The sequence below is a fragment of the Drosophila subobscura genome, chromosome O (genome assembly GCF_008121235.1).
Source record: "Drosophila subobscura isolate 14011-0131.10 chromosome O, UCBerk_Dsub_1.0, whole genome shotgun sequence".
Taxonomy (NCBI): domain Eukaryota; kingdom Metazoa; phylum Arthropoda; class Insecta; order Diptera; family Drosophilidae; genus Drosophila; species Drosophila subobscura.
In genome coordinates, this window is record NC_048533.1 from 2,032,322 (window position 1) to 2,049,723 (window position 17,402).

At 36.1% G+C, this 17,402-nt stretch overlaps 3 protein-coding genes across 4 annotated transcripts; 1 reads left to right on the forward strand and 2 right to left on the reverse strand.

The window, feature by feature from the left end:
* Positions 1 to 207: 207 nt before the first annotated feature.
* LOC117896930 (cholesterol 7-desaturase) lies at positions 208 to 9,524 on the reverse strand. 2 transcript variants are annotated; one of them, XM_034805470.1, is made up of 6 exons: positions 9,349 to 9,524; positions 3,562 to 3,955; positions 3,203 to 3,506; positions 846 to 957; positions 627 to 794; positions 208 to 568 (listed from the first exon to the last, which is right to left on the reverse strand). In XM_034805470.1, the coding sequence occupies exons 1-6, from the start codon at positions 9,502 to 9,504 to the stop codon at positions 410 to 412; spliced, it is 1,293 nt and encodes a 430-aa protein (XP_034661361.1). In that variant the 5' UTR covers positions 9,505 to 9,524; the 3' UTR covers positions 208 to 409. The 2 variants fall into 2 exon arrangements, with proteins under 2 accessions (XP_034661361.1, XP_034661360.1); XM_034805469.1 differs by having other exon boundaries at positions 621 to 794; positions 9,349 to 9,523.
* Positions 9,525 to 13,955: 4,431 nt separating this feature from the next.
* LOC117896931 (NADH dehydrogenase [ubiquinone] 1 beta subcomplex subunit 2, mitochondrial-like) lies at positions 13,956 to 14,498 on the forward strand. The gene is made up of 3 exons (XM_034805471.1): positions 13,956 to 14,114; positions 14,176 to 14,299; positions 14,363 to 14,498. Exons 1-3 carry the CDS (start codon positions 14,020 to 14,022, stop codon positions 14,432 to 14,434), a joined length of 291 nt encoding a protein of 96 aa, XP_034661362.1. The 5' UTR covers positions 13,956 to 14,019; the 3' UTR covers positions 14,435 to 14,498.
* A 1,481-nt stretch (positions 14,499 to 15,979) lies between these two features.
* Positions 15,980 to 17,323, reverse strand: LOC117897807 (60S ribosomal protein L15). The gene is made up of 3 exons (XM_034806856.1): positions 17,232 to 17,323; positions 16,519 to 16,845; positions 15,980 to 16,328 (listed from the first exon to the last, which is right to left on the reverse strand). Exons 2-3 carry the CDS (start codon positions 16,825 to 16,827, stop codon positions 16,023 to 16,025), a joined length of 615 nt encoding a protein of 204 aa, XP_034662747.1. The 5' UTR covers positions 16,828 to 16,845; positions 17,232 to 17,323; the 3' UTR covers positions 15,980 to 16,022.
* Between the last annotated feature and the right edge of the window lie 79 nt (positions 17,324 to 17,402).

The window sequence follows — 17,402 nt, forward strand, 5'->3', positions numbered from 1 at the left end:
GACCAATTGAGTTTTTAGTTTCTTCTGTCTCAAGAATTATCTTTCTTCATAGAGATAAGTAGTAAATAGTAAAAGAAAAAGTGTACATAAAAAACAACAAATAAAATTATTTTAAAAAAAAATTAAATGATACAATGAAATATGTTCATTAAAGTATTCCGGTATTTAAACTAACGTTCAATAAATTTAGAAAATAATATCGGAACATAAATACATGGAAACCTGTTTTTATTGACTTGATTTTCGACCTGGTGGACTTTTTGGCGGAACTCAACATAATCTTTACTAGTAATTGTTAATGACTGGCACAAGCAACACACATCAGTATTAACCGTTTTCATTATTTTTTTCCTTAAAAGTATTCAATTTCTTCGAGCTTGCATATACGGTTTCGCTTTTCGCGATTAGTTCACCAACCATCGTTGCTCACTTCTGAGAATTGTTTGCTACTGGATGTATAAAATTGTGAATACCACATTCGAAATTGTTTTATAGAAGAGTCTTCCTTAGCCAGTATCGGATTGCGGCGAAAAACTTTATGATTCCACATATTGATATCTCGTTCAAACTAAAATATCAATAATGTGTAAAAAAAAGATGATTGAATCTCTAATACTTGCCATTACACTCTCTGCACAAATTAAAACTTTTAATAGGGGGCCTAGCCAACGCGGCCCATAAAATCGATGAACCACTTTTTGAAGCAAAGGCTCAATCGGTGTTATCGTTTGCAAAACTTGGATTTGTCCAAAAGTCGATGAATTCATTTTTAGGTAAACGAATGATGGACCGATCTAAAATGATAGATGTTTTTAATTCTTCAATGCTTTTAAAACGATACTAACCTGTTTCACAAACACATTCATAAGAAAACAATGAACCTTTCTAATTATTTGTAAGGAGTGAGTGAGAGTTATTTCAGCAACGTGCTTCTCTTCTCCTGTACCCGGTAACCATCTGAAATACGAACAGGAAACCATGAATCTTATCAGTTTACACATACATATGTTATTTAAGACATTTTTACAATTTTCGAAAAGCAACAAGAAACGAGTAATGAAAAGTAAAGAGTAACGAAAACTAAGTAACACAGTCGGCGAATAGGCCTTATATTTCTATGCCCTTAGAAAATCTTTGAACGTTGACTGCAATGACATGCAGGTAATATGGACTTATAAACATATAATTAATGGTTCTTGCAAGGCATTATTCGTTCTACAATGTGTACGAGACAAAGGAATACAGTTTCTAGTGGGTTTAATAGAAAATGTAAAGCTTATGCGGCTCACAAGTCAGGGCCATCTAAGTCACCATTATTAAATTTTGCATATAAATTACACCAAACATTTTTATCTGACTTACTAAGGATGGAAGCTTTATTAAAAGTAATCTATAAGGCACCACAAACAAGAGCCGCATTCTAAATCCGACGAACAAGTGTAAGGGTTGAAACCCAAGGGGTTTCGGGTTTAATTGAACACCAATATCATCAACCAAGGTAATTCTCTGAAGAGAACAACCTCAGAGGGGGTAAGGAAGCAGCAAGACGTTGGATCGATGCATAGTCTTTTCTTTGCATTTTGAATCATTAAGGTGTAAGATATTGGCACAACACCATGACTGGAAGTTATTGAGATCGAATTGCAAGCGAGAGTGAAATGAAGTGTTCTTATACTGAACGCAGAGATTAACAGTATCCGCATACATTAGCACTCGAGATTTTGTTCATACAGAAGGCAGGTCATTAACAAAGATTGTAAAGAGTAGGGCACCTCATGGCTTCCCTGTGCTACTCCAGAAGTAACCGTAACAGGTACAAAGAAGTTTTTGAAGAGGACTCTTTGGGACCTAGAACGAAGGTAGCTAGAAATTCATATCAAAAGACTAGGCGGAAACCCTAGAAGGTCAAGCTTTTGTGCAAGTAGTGAGTGGTTTACAGAGTCGAATGCCTTACTGAATTCAGTGTAAATAACATCGGTCTGCAAGTTACATTGTAAGCCTTCAATGATAAAGGAGGTAAACTCCAAAAGATTAATGGTTTTTGATCGTCGCCTGATGAATGCGTGCTAAGTTGGAGATATGTGATTTGCAGAGAAGTTGCAAGTGCTGAGGTTACAATTTCTCCAACATTTTAGACTGCGTCAGACTTCCTATAGATAATCGTTTCACCTATAAAAACTCACAGCGCGCTTACATATAAGGAAGTGTCACATTTATGATCCACTTTTCATGAAACAGCGAAACTTTCAATCTTACATTGTGTTGCTCCTCCAATACCATGGTGAACATTTTTTCAAAAAGTTGTTTGAGTTTAACAACACAAATTCAAACTAAATATATCATGAGTTTAGTTAAACGTTGTTCTTCAAATATACTAAGTGTTTGTGAAATATCTATAGAGTGTTCGTGTTTTTTCCAAATGGCCGTAGTGGGGTGGAGCATTTTAATTAAAGTTCGGGGCATTAAATATTTTCACAAATTTTTCATAAAAGAAAATAAAATGGATTCATGCTGATTTAGAATCATACCTGTTACCATTTAAACAACTTCTGTTGGTATCTATATATTTTTTTGAGATCTGTCTTTTTTGCAGAAAATTATTAAATTTCCTCTCTGGGTACTTGGCAATCTTATTTCAGTTATCATTATTAGCAATTGTCATTACTAGCATTTGAATTGCTGACGTTTGTTTGGTTCGGTTGTGGCAGCCAGATGAGAACTTAACGCACCATGGCATGTGCCAATGTCTATACATGAAAACGGAAAGTTATTTTGGTGAACCGTTATACCCCCGATTTTTCAAAACTCGTAAAACCTTTTAAAAACGAGAAGGATCGTGTGAGACGCTTCGTACGCGTCACAAGTTATAAAAACTTTTATACTTTAATGGATGTATGTAGGTTAGGTTAGGTTGAGGCGGTTGTCGGAATTTTGCAATCTCGACACACTTAGGCCGGTTTCGGCCCGTTGTAATTCCGCTTGGATCTAATTCCTCTTCTCCTCCCGTTTGTCACGGTGTCAGCAGTGGATTAGATCCACTGCATCAGATTGGATTATATTATAGGTAGAATCCAGAATCCCTCCCAACCCCGCCCACCCCTCCCTCTTCGAACCGGAAAATAAAGCTTAGATGGTGCTAGTGTGCTGCTGCTGGTGTCGAAATCATGACCCGAAAATATCTGTAATAACATGATCACTCTACCTTGCATTCCATTTATGACATCCAAACAGGCCCAGAAGACTTTTACTGGGCGCTAAACTACCAGCAAGAAAACTTTCGCTGTGAATAGCGCTGAAGTGCGCCATATCAGCGCCGTTTTCTGGTATCTCCTGAATATGACAATTGATGTAAAATTCATTTCGGCCGTGGTAAGAGGTTTTTTTCTCTTGAATTTCCATAGTTACAGGAAGCTCCCAAGGATCCGTAGATTCAGCATGGTACCAAATAAATATAAAGTCATTCACTTCCTGCGAAATCCATTTCTTAACATTGGTACCGCGAGGAACTGTAAATCTCTAAATTATTCATTTACAAATTTAAATAAATATTAAAATACTTACTTGAAGTGCTGTATGGAATATTATTGCAGCTCCCATCTTCGCCCCGAAAACTCCATTGGTGAAATGGGCATTCAATGTTATCACCAACAACTCGTCCACCAACGCCTAAGTTAGCCCCTAAGTGGGGACAATATGCATCCAAAATAAACACTTTATGCTTTTGTGTGCGATAGACAACAAGTTTCTCTCCCAAGCATGCTACAAACTTTGCTTCCCCAGGTCGGACTTTCGATGATTCTAGAATGGCATACCATCCGTTTGGAAATGGTGGCGGCATTTCATTTGAACTGTTTTTTTTTGCTTTTCGTATGCGGTTTATTGCATCGCGCTTATTATTATTACGACAGAAATCTTCTCTTTTCGACACTTTGGAGTAACTTACATCGTCCAAATACTAAAACGGAAACAACATATAAGCGAATTTGGTTAACAATTTTCAGAAATTTAGTTTAAGGCTGAAATATCACTCAGCTTCGTATTATGTACTGCTACAAAATATATTGTACAATATCGTAATACGTACTTACATATACATATGTATTTGGTAAATTGTTATTCGCTCTTATTTCATTCATAATAACTACATGTCTTAGATTATGCGTATTTATTTTGGCTCAAAAGAATAGATTTTTTAATTTAAAAATTTTGAAAGCTTAGCTTAGTTGGTTAGCTTAGCTTAGCATGGTTGTTTTTAAATAAAACGAGAAGGAACGTTGTCAGACGTTCTGGAAAGCGCCACAATTTGTATACCCGGTTCTCAATCAGTACACGTATGTATGTATATGTATTTCTATTATACATATGTACATATGTACCCTTATGACTTTTTCGAATTTTAAATGTTACATTTTTTCTACATACATATGTACATCTTTCACACATTTTAGCAAGGACCTTAAATACTGATTATTATTCTTTTTTTTTCAAAAAGTCATCCATCCTAAGAAGCGCACAGAAAAATTAAATAGAAAATATATTTTGTTCCAAGGATAACTCTAAGAATCCACCAAAATGGATTGTCAAAGATAAGGATTATAGTTTGAGTTTTATTTTTCGGTCAAAAAATAAAACTCAGTGTGCGGCTCTGAGGAAGGGGCCGAGCTAAAAAAGCGTGTTGGCGTGTTGAGAATTGATGTAGATGACATATGTATAAATAATGTAAAAAATGTTAAATTAAAAAAAAAAACGAGAAGGGACGTGTGAGACGCTTCTTACGCGTCACAACTTTTATACCCGGCACTCAGTACTACATCTGTACATTAGCGGTTATTTGTCAAATTTTAAATTTTTTCTTCATCTGTCATCTACATCTACAACACTTCTCACACCAACACGCTCCTTTAGCTCGCCCCCCTTCCCTAGACCCACACACTGCAGACTCACGGCAGAGGCAGATCCAGCGGCAGAGGCAGAGCCAGCGGCAGAGGCAGAGCCAGCGGCAGAGGCAGAGCCAGCGGCAGACGGCCAGTGTTTTGCTATAAGCTGCAGGACGGGGTGGGTTTGGCCACTGAAAATTAATTTTTTCATCGTGGCTATAATAATGATCCAATCGGATCCCAATTTGGTGATCTGATAGATATGGTCATTCCCTACGGAATGGCGTTTTTGGTTTTCTGCTATCTTCAAAATTGTAGATTTGGGAGGTTTTCGCCCTTTTGCGGAGGCGGAAGGGGGCGTGGCTCATTTTTGAAATACACTTGTAACAGTGTGAGCACACAGAAGTATGGATGCAAAATTTGGTGGCTCTAGCTTTTATGGTCTCTGAGATCCAGGCGCTCAACAAGACGGACGGACAGACAGACATGGCTCAATCGACTCGGCTATTGATGCTGATCAAGAATATATATACTTTATGGGGTCGGAGACGTTTCCTTCTGTGCGTTACATACATTCACTTTGTGCACAAATACAATATACCCTATTTACTCTTCGAGTACCGGGTATAAAAACGCTTAGGTCCAGATGTCCTAATGAGTACCGGGTAAAAAAGTTGTAACACGTAAAAAGCGTCTCACATGTCCCTCCTCGTTGTTGTTGTTGTTCTTGTAAACAAGGGTTGGGTTACGGACAATTATAATTTCTTTAGATAATTTCTCTAAATTTGTACATATTTCTATGAGAAAAATCAAACCGCTGGCAAGGCACATGGAGTACTGCTGATCAAGCGTTGCATTGGGAATTATCTTTTGCCATCATTTGCTACAACTTATCCGCTTGATGCCTGGCCACATTTGTGTGTGCAAATAATAATAATAAACTTTCCACTGGTAGTCGTGTTACTAGGATTACAAGCCTCGAACAAATTAAATATTGCTTCCGAATAATATACAACAAAGCCAACGAAAATCCAGCAACAAAAATGATTATTTATAATTATACAAAATAGTTATGTTTGCGTAAAAAAAATAAAACTCAAAAGTAATGATTAAAGTTTGAGTTTTATTTTTTTGCTTCAAAAATAAAACTCAAAGTTAAATAATTAAAGTATTATGAGAAGTAGGAACAAATTGATACATCTCCTTTCGAAAGGAGTCAAAAAACAGATAAAACATGTTTTAAAAAAAAAATTTTTTGTTTTCTCGTAGAGGCATCCTGCCAGATACCACAAACATTTTATTTTATTCATTTTCATCGGTTTCTTAATTTTCTTCATCAAATTACTCCAACGAATAAGATGTAGCCCAAACTTCGATTTGAATTGTTAACATCCGTAGTAGCCCTAGAGGAGGCAGTTCACGTAGAACATTTTGACACCGTTTAATCGGCACCGGACATGGCCTAGGGGGTTGAGGGGCTGCCTGCCATATGCCCGGTCCTCAGTTCGGTTCCCAGTGTAGGCTGCGTACTCTTCAAAAAAAAAGTTTCAGTTCTGCCTCCTTCACTGCACTCCTTCACAACACTAACAATGCCAACAAATGACACAAAAATCACAAGAAATTACATCAAAATTTAAAGTAAAATGTAAATAATTCCTAACAAATTAATATTTTAAGGCAATTTCTACATTTTATTTGAAGGCTCAAGAAGTGATTAAACTGAAAGAAAAGTCTCTCGGCGAAGTTTCTTTCATCCCCCACCTGCACCATCACTCAAAAATTCAGTTTAATCACTTCTTGAGCCGTCAAATAAAATTTAGAAATTGCCTTAAAATATTAATTTGTTAGGAATTATTTACATTTTACTTTAAATTTTGATGTAATTTCTTGTGATTTTTATTTATTTTAATTTGTTGGCATTTTTTTTTGAAGGAGTGCAGTGAAGGAAGAACTGAAACTTTTTTTTGAAGAGTACGCAGCCTAACTGGGAACCGAAACTGGGAACAGCCTACTTTTGAGTTTTATTTTTTTTACGCAAACAACTATTTTGTATAATTATAAATAATCATTTTTATAAATAATTTTTATCTATAATTTGTATTATTAAATAATTATTATCAATCATTTTTATTATTAAATAATTTTAATCAATAATTATTATGCTAAAAACTTAAAAAAAATCATTATTGTATGATTTTTCAAATATGGCTTATAATTATTACGGTCCCTGCTTTTTAGAGTCAAAATTTCGTAAAAATATTGCACAAAAATTATATTTTATCCGTTTGTACGTTGATCTGCAATACCTGCATCATTAAGGCCCATGCGACACCAAGTCGAAGCCTATTGCGCACGCAGCCCTCTTCCCATCCAACTGAACGAGGGGCCCTGCCCCATGAGGCAGGAAAGGTATCATTTAGGTTAATTCGAGAAAATTATAGCTTAACGCCACTAAAAGCGCTAAACACGCAAAATTACAAACAAAACCGAGAAGGGACGTGTGAGACTCTTCTTACGCGACACAACTTTTATACTCGGTACTCAGTAATACAGCTGTAGCTTAGTGGTTTTTTTCCAAATTTTACATTTTTCCTTTTTTTCTACATATTCTAAAACAAGCTAAAAGCTAAATCGGGGTAGGCGTGGCCACTGAAAATTAATTTCTTCATTCTGCCTATATAATCCAATCTGATACCAATTCGGTGATCTGATAGAAGTGGGTTTTAGATTTTTCTTATCTTCAAAACTGTAAATACCTCAGACTTTCGCCCTTTGTGGGGGAGGAAGGGGGCTGTGCGAAATTTTGAAATACACTTGTAACAGTGTGAGCATACAGCCATCTGGATGAACAATTGGTGGCTCTAGCTTTTATAGTCTCTGAGATCCAGGCGCTCAACAAGACGGACGGACGGACAGACAGACATGGCTAGATAGACTCGGCTATTGATACTGATCAAGAATATAGGTACATATGTATATACTTTATGGGGTCGGAAACGTTTCCTTCTGTGCGTTACATATGTATGTACATCCACTTCTCCCCACAAATACAATGTACCCTATTTACTCTTTGAGTACCGGGTTTATTTGTTTCTAAATTAATTGAAATGTAACTAATTTACCATTTTGGCCCTTTGATATGAAAGCCTATTCACATAAACTAAAGTTCACTCTTGCTGGTTTCTTTTTTTGGAAATTTTTCCCATTTGTATACTATTATCTCCTATAAGAAAGATGATTATCGAGAACAGGTAATACAAAAAGTCTTTCTTACATATTAAACTTTATACAAACAGGTTAGAAAAATGGTTAAAATTCGGCCATCTTGTATAAATATACCCGGTACTCGAAGGGTACATTGTATTTGTGGGGAGAAGTGGATGCATGTAACGCACAGAAGGAAACGTTTCCGACCCCATAAAGTATATATGTATGTATATTCTTGATCAGCCATGTCTGTCTGTCCGTCCGTCAAAGACCATAACAGATAGAGCAACCAAGTTTTGCTTACACTGTTACAAGTGTATATATTTCAAAAATGAGCCCCATCCCCCTCCGCCGCCAAAAGTGCGAAAATCTTCCACAACCACCATTTTGAAGATAAGACAAAAGTAAAAATGACATTTCGTAGAAAATTACCATATCTGTCAGATCACCGAATCGGGAGCAGATTGGACTATTATTATAGACGGAATGAAGAAATTAATTTGCAGTGGCTAAACCCACCCCGCCCAGCAGCTTTTTCTATTTTTTGCACATTCTCTCTCACTCTGCTTCGTGTAGTGTGCGGCTCTTGGGGATGGGAAGAGTTAAAAAAGTGGTGTAAAATTTGAAAGAAATCACTAAGGTAGATGTACTCCTCAGTACCGGGTAAAAAAGTTGTGACGCGTAAAAAACGTCTCGCACGTCCCTCTCGTTTTAAATGTTTAAAACCTAGGAATTCTTTTCCCGATCGACATGTATGTACATGTAAATTTAAAAGAAAGTAAAAATCACATTTATCAGAAATTTGCATTAATACATGTATTGTAAACTTTCGAATAGGTTTCGCTTTGAATAGGTCGCCGCGAAAACCGCTTTCGCATTTTTTCCCAAACAAATCGCTTGGGTTTTTTCACACATCTCGAAAATTAATGGTTGCCCGAAAACGACCATAGCACCAGTTGTAGAGGTCGCCTAGAGGTGTTTCATAATGGCAAAATAGTTCTAAAAATCTGACAGCCTTTTCGACATTAGAGAAATGCCCATGTACATATGTACATATGTATGTACATTGTATCGTTCATCGGAACGGACAGGCGGACTGACGGACAGTTATGAAGTATCTCGACAACTTTCCCAGTCGTTTCTGTAATGTAACCCGGTAATTACTGGGTATTATAGTGTCTGCCTCGATACAAACTTTTCGACTTGTTTTGCTTTAACATGCACGAGTTTTTAATAATTTTATGTGAAAAATAAAATTACTTACCTTTATCCACACAAAGGGTACACAAAACAACCAATAAATCCATAGTGTTACTAATACAACCATGCACACATATAGTATAGTTTTTGGGTCCAAAAGTTTCACAAGATTTGTTATATGTGCTTTTATAAACATAGAATACACTGATAAGTGGTCCATTGCTTTCTAGAAATATAAGATACTAATCACATTATTTAAAAATAGCTATATAAATCAGTTAATTTTTATATGTTAAAATGGCTATTAAATCTTTTGTGATACGACTCAAGCTTAAGAAAACTATTGCAGCCTCCTATTTTATACCACTCAAATGTCTTTGATGGTATCTGTACTTCGAATAAATTTCAGTCTTTATTTGCAACTCTAATTCAAAAGATTTATAGAGGTACATACTATGTATGTACATATATCTCGAAAGAAGGCGCAGTACATGCATACAAAAACAAACAACTACAAGTCGTCTTCACAATACGAGTGCCTTTCCGGTGCTTCTGGGCTCATTCAAATTCAGCTGTGGGGATACTTGATAAATCAAAGTGCCTATAAAAGACAGCCTGACTTTTAATCTACAAAAAAATGTGCATATATGTATGTACACTATAATAATTACATATGTATATGCATGTGTAGTCTTTAATCTTATTAAAGATTTTGGATCCAAGTATCCTTCTACCCATTTTTTGTTGAAGCTTAAAGGGATGACACATTTAAACATTTAAAATATGGTAATTCATAAATTCGGATACATATATCTGCATCAATCTGGATGTATATTTAATCCGATAGAGAATAAACACACATCATTGTCGGAAAAAAATTTGTGTTTGGCCCTTATTCAAACTTTCCAATAACACAATATACCCATGTGCTCTACAAATATAAGGTAGACATACAAACTGTAACAAAATCCATTGAGGAATCTAACTACGACAAGTCGAATTTAATATACCCTTAGGTTAAAACGACCATTAAAACTTTATGTTCTTATCATGCGATTAAGCAGTTGACCCTGACCTGACCTGCCTTGACTTAGACCCTGACCATCAAAAATACACTTTACCAATCGAGAAATTCGTCCATCTTCGTAATGTAAATTAAAAATAGGGTGTCAAACGGCTGTTATGGCAACTCGTTTGAACGAGTACTGGGCAATGAATTCCCGAAAAATTTAGAGTTCGTCGTCTGTGTATGAAAAGACATTTTTTATGCATCTATGTAAGTTTTTAAATATTACGAAAAATGTTATCTCAGCTTGGACGGGGTAAGTGCAGATTCAAGGGGAGAAATGGAAAAATTATATTTTTTATAAATTACAAAGATCAATTGCACATCAAAGAACAATATAAAAACATTTTTATGAATTGTCTTCTTGTTTTGATTTTGAAAACAGAAAGAAATACATACATACATACATACATATGTATGTAGTATGTAAAAATCATTTTTTCAGAAATTTACTAGACCACTATATACTGCGCTGCAAAGATGTACATTTGTATTGAAACGTGTGACTAATTCCAATTATTATTAATGATTAATTACTAATTACTTAAAAATGGCTTCCCCATCTACTTTTAAAAAATAAGATAATACAGGACCTTCTAGAATAATAAGCAGGCAGGTAGCGCTGGTCAACACATTTTTTCCGCGTCGAACCAAGCACAAAAAACATTATTATTGAATTGTACAATCTTAATTTTCCTAGACGATAAGCTAAAACCACAAAGTGTTTGGGTACGTTTTATAGATGGATTCATTTGCTTTAAAGATTGACTAAGTTAATTACAACCTGATGTAAGATATTTGAGCTGTGTATAAAAATAAGCACTACCTCAAAAAAAAACCGGTAAGAAAAATACCAGATTTTAAAAATTCTTTAAAAAAGTTCTGACATAAAAAAAAAAACGAGAAGGGACGTGTGAGACGCTTCTTAAGCGTCACAACTTTGGTCTGGATCGTGGTCTGGATCGAAGCGGCAAAATCGTGTCGCGTAGTGTAATCGAAACAGGTTTTATGAATTTATTAAATAGTGTCTATGTTGTACCTGAAACTGAAGAAACAATATCTAGAAATTGAAAATATTATTGTGTTGCTTACTGAAAATGGCGATACGACATCAAACACTTCTGAAAAACTTGGCATTAGCCAATCGGTGGTGGTCAGATTGGAAAAGATACGAAATTTCCAAGGTCGCCCTAAGACGCTATTTAAAAGCTTCACATTGGTATTGATATCTACAACAGGTTTTATGAATTTATTAAATAGTGTCTATGTTGTACCTGAAACTAAAGAAACAATATCTAGAAATTGAAAATATTATTGTGTTGCTTACTGAAAATGGCGATACGACATCAAACACTTCTGAAAAAAACTTGGCAATCGGTGGTGGTCAGATTGGAAAAGATACGAAATTTCCAAGGTCGCCCTAAGACGCTATTTAAAAGCTTCACATTGGTATTGATATCTACAACAAAATCGGTTTAGCTGTTATGAGCGATGAAAGTCAGTGATTATGAGTATGTACTCACTCTTGCTCCCCACTGTAATTCTAGTATAAAAATCGAGAAACGCTTCCTAATCCGACAGTCTTACCGACCAGCAACAATTTCCAAAAAAAAAATCAAGTCGTTGCAGCCAGTGGTACAAACCCCCCCTGTTATATTAAACAAAAAAACCAGGTCTTTGAAAATATGTATTTAGATATACTGACATGTCTCACAACGTTCCTTCTCGTTTATTTTATACAAACGTATTTAACGGTGATATACGGAGGGCTGCTCAACTAATTTTGGCTTAACAGTTTATTCATGGATATCTTAGACGGCGCCTCATTAATGCACGTGTAACAAAAAAAAAAAGATAAACTTGAAGGGACGTGTGAGACGCTTCTTACGCGTCACAACTTTTATACCCGGCACTCAGTACTACATCTATACATTAGCGGTTATTTGTCAAATTTTACATTTTGCTGCGGGACCGGGTGGGTTTGGCCACTGAAAATTTCTCCATTGTGGCTATAATAATGATCCAATCGGATCCCAATTTGGTGATCTGATAGATATGGTCATTCCCTACGGAATGGCGTTTTTAGTTTTCTGTTATCTTCAAAATTGTAGATTTGGGAGGTTTTCGCCTTTTGCGGTGGCGGAAGGCGGGGCTCATTTTTGAAATACACTGGTTTCAGTGTGAGCATACAGCAGTCTGGTGCCAAAATTTGGTGGCTCTAGCTCTTATAGTCTCTGAGAACCAGCCGACAAACAAGACGGACAGACGGACAGACGGACGGACGGACAGACGGACAGACAGACATGGCTCAATCGACTCGGCTATTGATGCTGATCAAGAATATATATACTTTATGGGGTCGGAAACGTTTCCTTCTGTGCGTTACATACAACCGTTATCCGCACAAATACAATATACCCTATTTACTCTTCGAGTACCGGGTATAAAAAGATAAAAAATAACAGGACGAAGTATTTTTTCAATTTTTCTAGATTTTGTTAAGGTACCTAAAGAAATTTTAAATTGTCATTTTAAAGCATAATACTTCCCAGACGGGTCGATAAAGCTTAAAAGTGTTTAGGAGTTGCACTTATGAACTTTTCAGGACGGTAAAGATCTCTAAAGCTAGAGCCACTTTGTGAGCTTCTTAAATTGTGTAAAAAAAGAAGCGCTAACTTACAAAAAACATTTTCAATATACAATTTTTTATCTTGAGACAGAAAGCGCCATATACATATGACCATGACTAATATGACTAAAGTGGACAAAGTTCTCTCTGGGTACACTGTTTTGTATGTTGCTTATAAAAAGAAACCCGGTACAAATTCAAATTTTGTATGAAAGCAGGAGGAGTGGGTTATTTTAGTGGGGATAGGGAGCAGGAGGACAAAAATGCATGGAGAAATCACCGCATTATTGGATAAGTAATTCCTTATAAATTGAAAAAATGAGAACCGAGTATAAGATTAAAATTTTATAATATCCATATACATAATCTGTTTTCATTCGACAGCATTTATAAGTTTTAAACCGTCTTCATTTAATGCTAATTTCCCTTCTTTTTTCTTGTTTCAGTCGACAAAAGATATATATATTGTTCTTTCACTGCGGTGTACTGGGCTTACAAAAAAAATAAAATTTTGCCCACCAACAAAAAAAAAGTCTAAATTTTTAAGCGGAAAGCGAGCCAAAGTAATAGCTTTCGAGCAAAAAAGGTTTTCTTCTCCAGCTATAGCCAATAGTTACTAACTAGATCAGGAGCAGCTGAGGTCAGCTTAGCGTCGCCGCAGTAAAGCAAAGATAACATATGGTGCAAAGAGAGAATACGTTGAAAATGCACTAGAGGATATAATAGAAACAAAAAAGTATATTTACACTTGAGCAAAGTCACCTAGTTTTATATATTACTAGATTTGGCAAAATCAGAAGCAACAATTTTTTGCGTTTCAAGAGACCATTTTTTAGGATAGTCTTTAGGAAAGTCTTGCCAATGCATGAAAACTGAAGAAAATTTATTTTTGATCCTTTTTTATTGTTCCACTATACTAAAGTTTAATAGCTGTATTATTTTAAAGAGGTTAAAGCAGTTCACTAGTTCGATAACGATATAAAAATGTAACAATTGTAAATCGAACTGGTTGTTAGAGTTAAAAAAATAGCTCAAATAATATGAATATTGTTCGTAATTTTTTGTCCAACCGCCTTGTCGTCGGTTATGGGCGCAATACTTTGGGGAATAAAATAGTTAGTAGAGGTAGTCATGTGTAAGTATTGAATTATAATTGAATTCAAGTTTAATTGATGTTCTTATGTAATATTGTTTAGTGTATCATACCGAAATGCTCCACCAGAGCATTCAAAAGCGACGAAAATCGGAGCGGTAGTTGTTGGCGGAGCAATGTGGTGGTGGGTCATTTGGCACTTGTGGCATGAACCTGATCACATAACGGTATGTCGTCATTTGCATATATATATATATTTATGTACATATTACAAGATTTTTTATTTACAGGGAGAATTTGACTACCCTACGTCATCAAAGTGGACTAATTCGGAATTGGGTATTCCAAAAGATGATGCCTAATGAATTTGTTACGATCCAAAAACTCGTATTAAAAGTTACGCTTTAATAAGCTCTGTGAAATTTAGATAGCTTGGTGTTTACAATTTCAAGAATGTTCCATGACTCAACTTTACGGGTAGTTTATAATTCTTACCGGAAACCTGCAATGCAAAGAATAGAGCATCTTTGACTGAACTACCTCAAACGGTCGCAATGGCCTACTCTCGTGGGCAAGTGAGTCTTCTGTTGCCGCTACTGTAAGCAATTCGCAATTCAGCGATCTCTGGGAGCTGTCACTAGAGCTGGGCTCGGCACCCATACAATTAACGAGCGCAGCAGCAGCGCCTTGTCCTATACCCTTTAGATAGGGCCGTGCCGAGCCCTGCACTTGAGCTAGAGCAAAAAAACTTGCCACGAGACTGCAAAAGAATTAAATCGGTGGCATCTACAATGCCAGTGAGATATCACATCACTTGTTCACACAAAATTTGGTGACTAGCTCTTATAGTCTCGGAGACTCGTCTAACAGGAATATACAATGTAAATATGTATAGACTTTATAGGGTCGGAAATTGTTCCTTCTATGCCTCACGCACATTGCTTATGCCACAAACCTAATTAACTGTTAGAGGACCGGGTTAAAAAGGTATACAATTGTACATAGTATGTATGTATGTGTGTATGTTTTGAGCTCTGTTGAAGAGGACTTTCTGAACGATCAAAGGAAATCTAAGAGTAAGATGGACAACGCCATACGTTGTCCAGGCTCTCGACAAATTCTAGATTGCATGTATAGGCTTTTACAGTTCTGTCGAACCATATCCTTCACGTTATGAGTCTTTGCGCTTTTGGAAGAAGTTTGCCCCCAATAAAAGAAACCCCCTTATTATTTAGTATATCCTTAATATTAATGCTTTTTGCTTGTATTAAAGAATATATTCGATATACAACATGCATATGTATGTACATACATACGTATGTAAATATACGTAAAATATTTCTTATATGGCTTCACCTGCGAGAAAATGTCAGTGGGGTATTCAGCGCGCGTCATGCCAACGAGTCAATCAGAAAATCATTTTTGAAGATATTTCATGAACATATTTTCGTCTGGAAAATCGTCTGCTTGGCTTGTGCTTGGCTCACACATGCAGGCGCATTCTATTTTTTAGATTTCTACGCTCTCATAGGTGAGCCGACCAAGACAGGTGTTGATTTTTTTCTTGCAGTCTGCCAATTCAGTGTATGAGCGTTATCCATCTTATTATTTGTATTGTCTTTGGTATGATTCAGTGCAGCCTACTTGGCTGCATACTACCAAGAATACTTAGCGATACCAGGACCTAGGTTGACTAAAACTGCAACAAATTTAAAAACTATTATCGAGAAACAGTGACAATATTTCACTTTAAAATCACTATCATTGACTTCTTTCAATTGTTCCGAGCATAGTCAGACGCTTTATAAAAAGTATACCAAATTTCACGATTCTGCTCGTTACCTGGTTGACTAAATTAAACACAAGAATTCAAAATAGAATCATTTTATTCTTTCAAAAAACATCACTGTTATTCAAAAGCCGCATTCAAAGGAAGATAAAATTTACAATTTAACGTTTCCTGTGCATATGCTCGCGGTTCTTGCGCTTCCAGGCAGCACGTCTAGATCCGCCAATTGTCTGGGAATATCTATAACCCTTGCCAATACCACGTGAGCTCTTACCAGCAGAGGTAAGGCCCCGAAGCTCGCGATGCTTGTGCACATGTTTGCAAATCCAGTTGATTTTAGGATCGCGGCGAATCGCACTATGATGAGTGTCGATTAGAATCACCTCAAAGTACTTGTATGAAGCGTCTTGTGCAATCCAATAGGAATTTAAAACACGCAATCCTCCAAGTCTGCGACCGACACGCTCCTAGGAAAAAAAATGAAGCAAACAATTAGTAACTGATAATTATAGTTTTGTAATTATTTTCATTGTTTTTTAGTAGTTTCAGACATCTAAGGAAGTTATACGTCAACATTTTTTGTTTTGACTAAAATGTGTTCATCACGGGTAGAAAGAATCTTTTTATTTTTCAATTGTTCTTATACTTTTTACATACCTCCGCAATCGACTGCAATCCACGATAGGGTTTCAGTTGGTTAACGCCATGGCTTTTTGGCTTGCCGTACGTGCAACCTTTTGGCACTGGACGCTTGCGTCCTCCACGGCGGACACGAATCCTGTAAATCACGAATCCTTGCTTGGCCCGGTAACCCAAGCGACGAGCCTTATCGGGACGCGTGGGTCTAGGTGAACGATGAAGTTTCGTCAACTGGCGGTACTGCCACACCCGTATACGCAGCAAGTAACGCATAACATCACTTTGCTTCTTCCTATACAGCTCCTGCATATAACGATAGGCCCCCATTTCCAATGTTTGATAGACCTAGTAACAAATTGATTCGTTATTTATACATTTAATAACAGTCACATCATCGGTCCATCAATTCATTTGACTGTAAAGTCATTTTAGATCCAAAGATGTACATTTCGGTATCTATAATTTAAATTCCATAAGGGTTTAATATATGATCACTGGCATATGCATAGTAAACTAAATTAAGTTCAGGATACAAATATGAATATTTTCCAGTCAACATAAAATATGATGAATGGAGATCAGAGGATCTCCACAGAACGAGATATGCGAAATATATAGTAATATAAACTCTAGGATTGTTGGTCCATAAAAAACAAGCGGAATAAAAAACTTTCCACAAAAGATTTCAAACATTTCTATTGATTTTTTTTATATGAATATACTTTACACACCCTGCTTATGAGACGACCAAATTCTAAAAGAAGGAAGTCAGTGAAGTTGGCTTCTGAAAATCAACATCAAATCAGAGTTGCTTTCAAAACAGTCAATCGTTTATAAAAAATATATAAAACTTGTAGATGGAACGAAGAAAATGAAACAAAATAATCAGTGGAGGTATGGTG